The sequence below is a fragment of the Apodemus sylvaticus genome, chromosome 13 (assembly GCF_947179515.1).
Source record: "Apodemus sylvaticus chromosome 13, mApoSyl1.1, whole genome shotgun sequence".
Taxonomy (NCBI): Eukaryota; Metazoa; Chordata; class Mammalia; order Rodentia; family Muridae; genus Apodemus; species Apodemus sylvaticus.
The window spans coordinates 63,588,822-63,598,408 of record NC_067484.1 but is presented as its reverse complement, the minus strand read 5'-3'; the positions used below and the strand labels follow the sequence as shown (position 1 = coordinate 63,598,408).

Below are 9,587 nucleotides of genomic sequence, written 5' to 3'. Positions count from 1 at the left end.
GTTTCTGAGTTTGGAGGCACTAGACTCAGAGCACCTCGGAAATGGCCAGTTTGCCGTGTGTTTGTGTGTGTGTGTGTGTGTGTGTGTGTGTGTTGGGAGCTCGAGTCTGCCCTCTCATCCAGGCAGTTCTCTGGGACAGGACAGAGGTTTAGGACTTTGTGCAAAGAAGTCCGGGAGGAAGAAGAAAGAATCTGTAAAGTCTGGCAGGCTGGAGCCAGGTGGGGCGGGGCGGACAGGAAGAGGCCCTGCCAGGCCGGGGTATAAATGCCGTGGAGGGGGCGGCCGCATCAGGCTCAGAGTGGCGCGCCGAGACCTGCGGTCCCGCCTTGCCTCCCGGGCCGCCCCTGCGAGTCCCGGGCGCGTGTGCACGCCTGCGCGTGCCCGGGCCCTTCCTGGCAGACTGCTTGTAAGATGAGTGAAGAAGCAGGTGGGGGAGAGGGGAGGCAGCAAGCGAGAGGGCGAGGGGAGCGCTGGCGCTGAGCGGCGTTCACTTGGAGCGCGGAGAGCGAGCAAGACGAGCTTGATTCCATGTCCCCCGCTGCCTCCCTGCCAGACTCCCGAAGATGATGGCCATGAACGCCAAGCAGCCTTTCGGCATGCACCCCGTACTGCAAGAACCCAAATTCTCCAGCCTGCACTCCGGCTCTGAGGCCATGCGCCGAGTTTGTCTCCCAGCCCCGCAGGTACGTAGCAGAGCATAATTACCGCTCTAAGGCACATTTTTTGACAGGCACTAGCTTCATGTTTTTTTCATGTCGCCCAGAACAATCGCCACTGTCTGAACCCCTCGCCTTGTCTCCCCCGCGCTCTCTCGCGGCTCTCTCTCTCTCTCTCTCTCTCTCTCTCTCTCTCTCTCTCTCTCTCTCTCTCTCTCTCTCTCATTCATGTCTCTGATCCACACGTCTGTTCCAACAGAGAGGCTGCCTCCGTATTAATTTTTATGACCTGGGCTTTGAGGAGAGGCATCTCGGTTGCTTGAAAATGTGTTTTAATCCTGAGTTGACAGTATTCCCTCCTGACCGTGCTGTGCGCCTTCTCGCTTGCAGCTGCAGGGTAATATATTTGGAAGCTTTGATGAGAGCCTGCTGGCACGCGCCGAAGCTCTGGCGGCGGTGGATATCGTCTCCCACGGCAAGAACCATCCGTTCAAGCCCGACGCCACCTACCATACCATGAGCAGCGTGCCCTGCACGTCCACCTCGCCCACGGTGCCCATCTCCCACCCGGCTGCACTCACCTCGCACCCGCATCACGCGGTACATCAGGGCCTCGAGGGCGACTTACTGGAGCACATCTCGCCCACGCTGAGCGTGAGCGGCCTAGGGGCCCCGGAGCACTCGGTGATGCCAGCGCAGATCCACCCGCATCATCTAGGCGCCATGGGCCACTTGCATCAGGCCATGGGCATGAGTCACCCGCATGCCGTAGCACCTCACAGTGCCATGCCTGCGTGTCTCAGCGACGTGGAGTCAGACCCTCGAGAGCTGGAAGCGTTCGCCGAGCGCTTCAAGCAGAGGCGCATCAAGTTGGGGGTAACCCAGGCGGACGTGGGCGCGGCTTTAGCCAATCTTAAGATCCCCGGCGTGGGCTCGCTCAGCCAGAGCACCATCTGCAGGTTCGAGTCTCTTACGCTGTCGCACAACAACATGATCGCGCTCAAGCCCGTCCTCCAGGCCTGGCTGGAGGAGGCCGAGGCTGCCTACCGAGAGAAGAACAGCAAGCCGGAGCTCTTCAACGGCAGTGAACGTAAGCGCAAACGCACGTCCATCGCCGCGCCAGAGAAGCGCTCGCTCGAAGCCTATTTCGCCATCCAGCCACGTCCTTCATCTGAGAAGATCGCGGCCATCGCTGAGAAACTGGACCTTAAAAAGAATGTGGTGAGGGTCTGGTTCTGTAACCAGAGACAGAAACAGAAACGAATGAAGTACTCTGCTGTCCACTGATTGAGGCGGGAGCGGCGTCCGGAGGAGCCTGGAGAGCCTGGTGGCATCGCCCCCTTCCGATGGGAGGGGATGTTATGGGACACTCCAGGGTGTTTCCTGGCAGGTCAGGCTCTTTCCCCTGAGTCACAGACTTTCCCCCTTTGTCCCGCTTAATTGCCTCCTGGCCATCTTTTCCTCCTTTTTCACTCTATTCCCACCCCCCCACCCCCAAAAAACGTTCAGGCGCTAGGAGAAAAAAAAATTTTCAAGGAAAAATGTGGCGGGACGTTGTGCTGTCCGCGGTGCTGAAACCCGGTCTTGCTCTTGAAACAGCAGGACCTCAGGCCTGTAGCCCTGAGACACACAGGCTTGTGAATTGACCTGGCCATCCGACCCACCGCAAGGAGAAAGTACCACTTCTTGGCTAGGCATCATTAGGCAAGGGCAAAGGTAAGGAAAAGAACTATAGAAAATAATATAAAGTCTAGGATATTTAAGCGGGACACAAACATGAAGATTAACTAATTTATTAGAGTATATAAAACACGTATGTTTCCAAAGGATAGCCTTATAATTCCCTTCTCCGCCTAAATTCTTCCCACAGTATCGGTTGGTTTACCATACATTCTCATAAGCAGCATGGGTTAAGTCCAAGGACAGTGTGCAAGGTGTTGGGAGTTCTGGGCTTTTGGTGGTCAGTAGAATTTCCAGGCAGGGTGGACAGAGGCCAGCGCTAGCTAACTCTGGCTCTCTTCACCTACCTTCTGGAAATTGAGTATTTATTTGCCTTTTGGAGGGGCAGGGTTGGTGGTTTCAGATCAGACCAGCTGAAGAAGATTCCTTCATCTCAGCTCACTGCTCTGGTCAGAATGTCTGCCCAGGTGTTCCCCGTTCGCAAGTGAATCATATGCAAATCCTTCCTACACATCTAACCTAACTGTTGCACTTTTATGACTGTGGCCGCCCGCATAGCTAGTTCTTTTACTTATTTAACTGCGTGTTCCCTGCCCCACTTCGTGTGTCTCCTGGGGAAGTTCACCTATACCTTTGAGCAGCGCAAGAGCAGGACCACAGAACTGGACCCTTCTCGCTGCAGCCACAGTTCCCACGCATTTTATTTTTCGTTGCTTCATGTAGTTTGGGTGTTGCCGTGTGACCTTTGGTTTCGTTTCTGTAATAGATGCAAATAAAACATTGTGTTTCTTCTCTTTATCCCTCATAATACTTCTAAAATAAATGCTTTATTTTTCAACCTGAATTGCAGTCATTTTCCTTTTTCCTGGTGCTAAAGATAGCTCGGCTTGAAAACTTGTCTCTCTTCCCCACTCACCCCCTTCTCGGGCATTCTCGCACACTTACTGCAAACTCAAGGTGATCCCCAACTTTCTGGATCTCAAATGTCTTCAAAGGCAATCCTCTCTACTTCCTGATGCCAAACTGTCACACTACTCTCTTAACTTGGAAACTTGGAAGCCTGGCTGATCCAGTTCAAACTCCAGTCCTGCCACTCAAAAGCCAAATCAGCCTGGGGCTAGTTTCCTAACTTTCTATGTCTCCTGGTCAATACTATCTGTCTACAGACGGAATACCTATTACCTAGTTCACACTGTTATGTTCAAGACTGGGCAAGACTATTTGTTGAAGGTGTCTGGTAGGTGATGTGCGGTATTTTATAATTAGAAAGTACTATTTATAAGGATTCGAACAGCTGCAGAGATGAGGCAATAGAGGCAAAGGGGGAGAAAAAAATAATTGCTCGGACAAAATATCCAGATCTTCCAAATGTCTTCATTTGAAATTGTTGTCTGAAGATCATCACAGAATAGTGTGTCTGGCCAGAGGGATAGGGATGCCTGTTGCAAAGTACCCTTCAGTGCTGGGTACCCAGCAGAGCCAGCCAATGCAGTCAGTGCCTTTCTCTCTTTCCAGTCTATATGAGCGGAAACTTTCAGAATGCATGTGAGTCTTAGAAACACGTTTGTGGTTTAAAAATTAATGCTCCAGCACCAAGAGTCGTCTGCACATTTCCCGGGTGCGTCTTCAAAGAGCTCTGGCTCCTCTGCCTCTGGCCCGAAATTCAGAGTAAAGCAGGCTTCGGTTCCGCGTCCTGTTCCCGCGCAGCCACATTCCCTCCGCCCCAACCTCTGTAAAAGCAAACTTGTGGATAGCCCCCAGTTCCTCAGCCCCTCGCACCCGACTTGCGCAACCACCCCAGCAATTCCTCCACCTCCCTCTCCATCGGTGTCCTTTAATAATAAATGCCCTTATGCCATTACATTATATTGTGGGTTTTGAAAATTTAAAATACGGCTGATGCAATATTAATTGCCTATAGTGGTATAAAACACAGGGCCGGAGCCCAGCCGGGCTGCAGACGAGGCGGCCGAGAACGTCCCGCGCCGAAGCGAAGCGCTCCAGAAGGGCGCGCCTTTGCCGGCTGCTGGGTTTCCTGCAGGTAAGAGCTCTCAGACTTTCTGTTCCCCAAGAAAGATACCGATGTTCATCTGTATCAACGTTTCGAAACTTCCCTGTTGTTACTTAATTAACTTTTAAAAGATTAACCACCACAAAAGTTTGCGAGATTTTTTTTTTTTTTTTTTTTTTTTTGAGAGGTAGAGAAAAGTTGCCTGTCTGGAACGCACTGGGTTAAGAGTTCGAACCGCGCTTCTCTTCCTCTTGGTGCTGCTGTGCCCTGCTTGCCCCACCCTCTCCCTCCCGCTGTGTGCTCCCGTGGAGTGCTCCCGGCAGGCGCCGCTGTCTCTTCCCTTTGGCTTGCCCAGGAAGCCAGGGGAGATGTGGTTTCCTCAGGATAGTACAGTGGCCTCTGACACTGTCCGCTGGAGGCACAGACCTTGCAGGGAGGAGGTGACAGCAGATTGGGGTTCTCACTGGCATAGTTTGTGTCAGTGGGGCATTTCCTAACACTGTGACCCCAGGCAAGTCATATCACTTCAGCTTTTACCTGGAATAACGTCTGACTGATTTTAAGAGTAATTTGAGTGCGCATTTCAAGGGCTTCTGGAGCAGATTTTTCTGTTTTAATTCCCAACAGCTTGCAACATTCATCTTTCAAGCCCCCAGTTAGAGTTCTTTGGCCGAGATCAAGAGAAAGAGAGGCCGATGTCTTGGGCTGTGTGTATAGGAGGCAGCTGTGGACATCTCCCCAGGTGGGGGCTTTGGGTGCTCTCCCAAATCAGGCGAAAGGAGTCTAGTCCATTGCCTGTCTTGACAAGGGGCTTTAAAAGTGGCACGAGTCAGGTAGACACTGACTGGCAGAATCAGAAGGCAGGAGTCCTGGGTTCCTTATGTGTGGTGTCTGGCCAGTGGCTTTCTCTGTGTGTGCCGAGAGTGTCTGCTTTCTTCAGTGTTTCTTACCCAATGTTCAGCTCTGATTATGACCTGGGTGTCATCATGACCTATGGACATCTGTTGAATGCATGAAATGTCAGCTTTGTAAAGTGAAAACATCTCCGGTTAAAACAGAGGCAACAGGAAGACAGACTTCTCATGGGAACCCAGGTCAGGGTAAGGGTGGTTTGTGTTGTGTCTATTCAAAAGTGGCCAGGTTTCCTTCCTCCTAAAATGGATGAAGCTGTGTCTTACCCAATGGTGATCATGACTTCAACGTGGTGTGCCTGTTACATAGAGCCCTGGAATGGTGAGAGGGTCATAAAAAGGAGCAGAGAGTGACAATTGCTTTGCTGTGTGTGCCTGGCTATCTCGGAGGAGGCTTGCATTTGAGCTGAGGTTCCCGATTTCCTGCAGAGAAGAAAACAGCTTTTGCTCTGCTCAGATCAAGGGCAGAGTAACTCTTTCTCCTTTTACTAATGAGCTTTCCCTGGCTGGGCCTTTGTCTGATAAACTGAAAGCCAGAACATAAGAAAAACTATCTCCCAGGATGGAATTCTCTCTCTCTCTCTCTCTCTCTCTCTCTCTCTCTCTCTCTCTCTCTCTCTCTCTCTCTCACTCCAAACAGGAAAGTGGAAGTGTCATGGGGTAAGCTCTTAACCATGAACTAGACTGACCTGCTAACATTGCCCCGTTGAGAGCCACAGTCTGGCTTTGTATAAAAGGGAGGGTGTTGGTGTTGTAGTGAGGGTGTTGTGTCTCTGAACTCACTGTGTTGAAACGTGGAAAGTGGAAATTAAATAGCTTTGCACCCAGTGGGTGGAAGCCTCACTGGGAGGATCTGGAAATCTCCTGAGAATATATATTTTCCAATTGGCGGAACCTAGTCCCAGTCCCTTAACTTCTGTCAGGTGTTTGAACTTTGCCGAAGAGGACAATGAGGAATGGAATTTCAGAGAAGTTGACTACCCCCACGGCTTCCATATTTTGCCCTGAACCAGGACGCAGAAGCCTAGGATATAGCTCCTGGAACTGCCTCCTTATTTTTACTTTTGAAGATCTTGGGTTGGTCCCTTCTTAGAATTTTTTTTTTTTTTTTTTTTTTTTTTGAGATGGGGTATCCTATATTCCCACGGTGCTCTTGAACTCTGTTAGCTAGTCCACCCCACCCCCATATTCCCAGATAGCACCTTGTTTATTTCTACAGCAGTAAACGGGGTGAGCCCCAGAAGAGCAAGTCTACCCACCCCGCCGGCTTTACATCTGCTTCCCAGAATGCTTCTCTGGCTGGGTCTCTCAAACAGCGAGCCTCTCACACAGACGCTTCTTCGTTCACTGAACAATAATTATATCTAAAATGTAGAGAGGGTTTCCTGTATACCTGACCGGTTTATGCATTTTACCAGCATCCATTTTGTAATTCCTACATATAGTGAGGAGAACGATGATTGATGGATGGGTGGATTGACTGGTTATGTTGGGGATGGAGTTCTGGATGCCTTGTCAGACAAGCTCTTCTCTTTGAAGGCAGGGTCTTGCTGTAGCTCTGGGTAACCCGAAACTGGCTGTGTAGACCAGACTGACTTCGAACTGTCCTCCTCTTTCAGCCTCCCAAAAGCCAGAAAGATAAGTGTAGTAGTACAGTACTCCATACTGTATGGAGTATAATTTAAACTCCATACAGAGGGTGCCTACGACAAAGTGAATACAGCAGTTAGGAAGATCTAGGTAAATTTCTTTGACCTTTCTGTCTGTCCCCTGTGAGGGGGGACGGGCCACCCAGGCTGGAGCAGGGAAGGAGGGCCGCCTGGGGCGAAGGCGGCACTGAGAGAGGTGGTGAGGAGCCGGACTTGCAGCGAGCGGTCCAAAGTCTTGGCTCAGCTGCTCCTGCCCCACACTGCCACCTTTCAACTCCTACAGACCTTAGGCTGTCCCTGTGCAATCCTTCTGCCTCCTCGCCGTTCCTCCCCCAACCCCACAGGCACCAGCCGGAGACCGCCCAGGGCCAGATCCCCGGGGCGCCGCGGAGCACCAGCCTGGGCGGCAGTCAGAGCCCACAAGGGCCCCGCGGGCGAATTAGCCTCCGGTTCGATCGCTACTTTCCGATCAGGTCAGGTTTCCCTCCGCCCTGGACGCTGCTTCCCCGGCAGCCCGGCTCCCCGGGCTCCCCCCAGGGTCGAGGGTCATGGGCACCTCCGGAGGGGCTTCCCCTAGCTTCGAGGAGCCCCTAGGCTGCAGAGTTCGTGTGATCTTTCCCCCTAGAAGCAGTCCCCAGCCTCAGCTCAGCTGCCTCTGGTCTGTATAGGTGAAATTAGACAAACACCCCGCTGGCTTTCGTTTTTGTCTCCTTTCTCCCCACTATCACTTAATATTGCAAAGATTTCTTTTCTTTTCTTTTCTTTTCTTTTCTTTTCTTTTCTTTTCTTTTCTTTTCTTTTCTTTTCTTTTCTTTTCTTTTCTTTTAAACCGCTAGGATTTCAAGCACAAGAATGCCAACCGTTTACCCCGGGGTAATCCAATTTTCTGTTGGTTTTCTTTGGGTCTTAGTGTCATTTTATTTTTAATTACTGGCAGGAGGCACCGCCCCTCCATGGTTTTAGGGTCTGGGGAATCCCATCCAGAATCTCACCTTTCCTCTCCCCTGCTGTTCACTCTAAGACAGACTTCAGTCAGTCAGTCCGGCTCCACTCACTACCGCTCCCCTTGCCCGAGGCTTTGCCAGGCGGTCCAGCAGATCGAGTTGGTGTCCAGCTCTCATAAATCAGGACCATAAAAAGCTTGCTTTCGCATGCACTCAATTTCTACCCAAACCTAAACTAATTGCATAAATTCCTTTAGGCCCCTCAGAGCTGCTCTCTGGGCTGGGATCTGATCAATTAGTCATTAGGTACTCCATTAGCTGGGCTTTAAGCTGCCTCATATAAACGTCTCCTGTCAATTTGCTTGTAATTGAATGAATAAAAAAGAGTACGATTATTAGCACAGAAGAACAGAGTGAGGAGAGGTCAGTTTTATTCAAATATGCTAAAAATGTCTGGATCTAACAGCAACAAGAGCAATTAGCAGACATTTAGACAGAAGTCCCACCAAGAATTCCTATTTACTGAAGGAAAAGCCCCCGACCAGAGGCACATACCAACTCTGATGTGCCACCGTGGGGGCTGTCTCTTCCTCTCCAGACATCCGGAATTTCCATCAAAGTGATCCTTTTCCCCTTTCTTCTCCTTCTCTCCTCTCCCTTCCCTTCCCTTCTGCACCCTTCCTCTCCCCCTCTGTCCCCCTTCCTGTCCACCTCTCCCATCCCCCTTTTCCATTTCCCACCTCAACCCTCACTCCCACCCCACAACCATGTAGCCCAGGCCAATAGCTTGGTAAGTAGTTGACTTGACATTGACCTTGGATTGCTGATCTTCCAACTTCTCCACCTCCCAAATGCTGGGACCAACGGTGTGGGCCACCACACACACACACACACACACACACACACAGAGCAGAATTAAATTTTATTAAATTTTTATTGTTTTACTCCCTCCAAGTGAGCCCATTTCTTCAGTAAGATGAGTTTTTCCCTGATGTACACAGCTATCATAGGTCTGGAGAACACACAAGTATGGAGGAATTGGAGGATATTCTAGGGGGTGCTCTGGATTTTCTGCTGGGAGATATTCAGGGTGCCTTTGGGGTTGTTTTTCTTTACAATGGCAAATACTTCAGGAAACCAACTTAAAAGAGAAAGTGTTTAACTTTTGGTTGCAAAGGTTTCCATCCATCCTTGTTGACCAAAACCCCAAATGGCGTCCTGAGTATCTCCCAGCAGAGAGTTAAATGACAGAAACGGAATCATCACTAGTAAACCCACTACACTACTCAGGTATTGGCAGAGTGCAAAGGAGATCTGAGTTCCAGACTTAACTCTCTTCAGTTTGACCCAGACAAGCCTATTGAAGTCCCAACGCTTTGGTTTCCTGAGGGCTTTAACTTCAAGAATTTGAACCAGACAATCATTAAATTGTGTAAAGATTTGTGGGCTCCCTTTAGCTAGTGAGGAAAATGTTCTTTCTTCCAGATTTTTAAAAGATACCTTTGCAAACTCAACTAATTTGCCAGTTTCTTGAAGTTCATTCAAAGCGAACCTCCAGGACTCAAGGTCTCGGGTCCAGAGTTAGGTCTCAAACTCTGAACAAATGACTGAAGTACTTATTTAACATACGAAAGTGGACCTGGCCTCCACAGTTTCCCAGCATCCCTCAGTCCCTACCTGGCATGGCTGGCATGACTCCCTATCCTACACTTCTCCAGTCCAGGGTTGGGCTACCC

The 9,587-nt window shown here is 50.3% G+C and overlaps 1 protein-coding gene across 1 annotated transcript; it reads left to right on the top strand.

Annotated features, from left to right (window-relative positions):
- The first annotated feature begins 563 nt into the window (after positions 1 to 563).
- Pou4f3 (POU class 4 homeobox 3) lies at positions 564 to 1,943 on the top strand. Its single transcript, XM_052155919.1, has 2 exons — positions 564 to 683; positions 1,047 to 1,943. The coding sequence occupies exons 1-2, from the start codon at positions 564 to 566 to the stop codon at positions 1,941 to 1,943; spliced, it is 1,017 nt and encodes a 338-aa protein (XP_052011879.1).
- Positions 1,944 to 9,587: the final 7,644 nt, after the last annotated feature.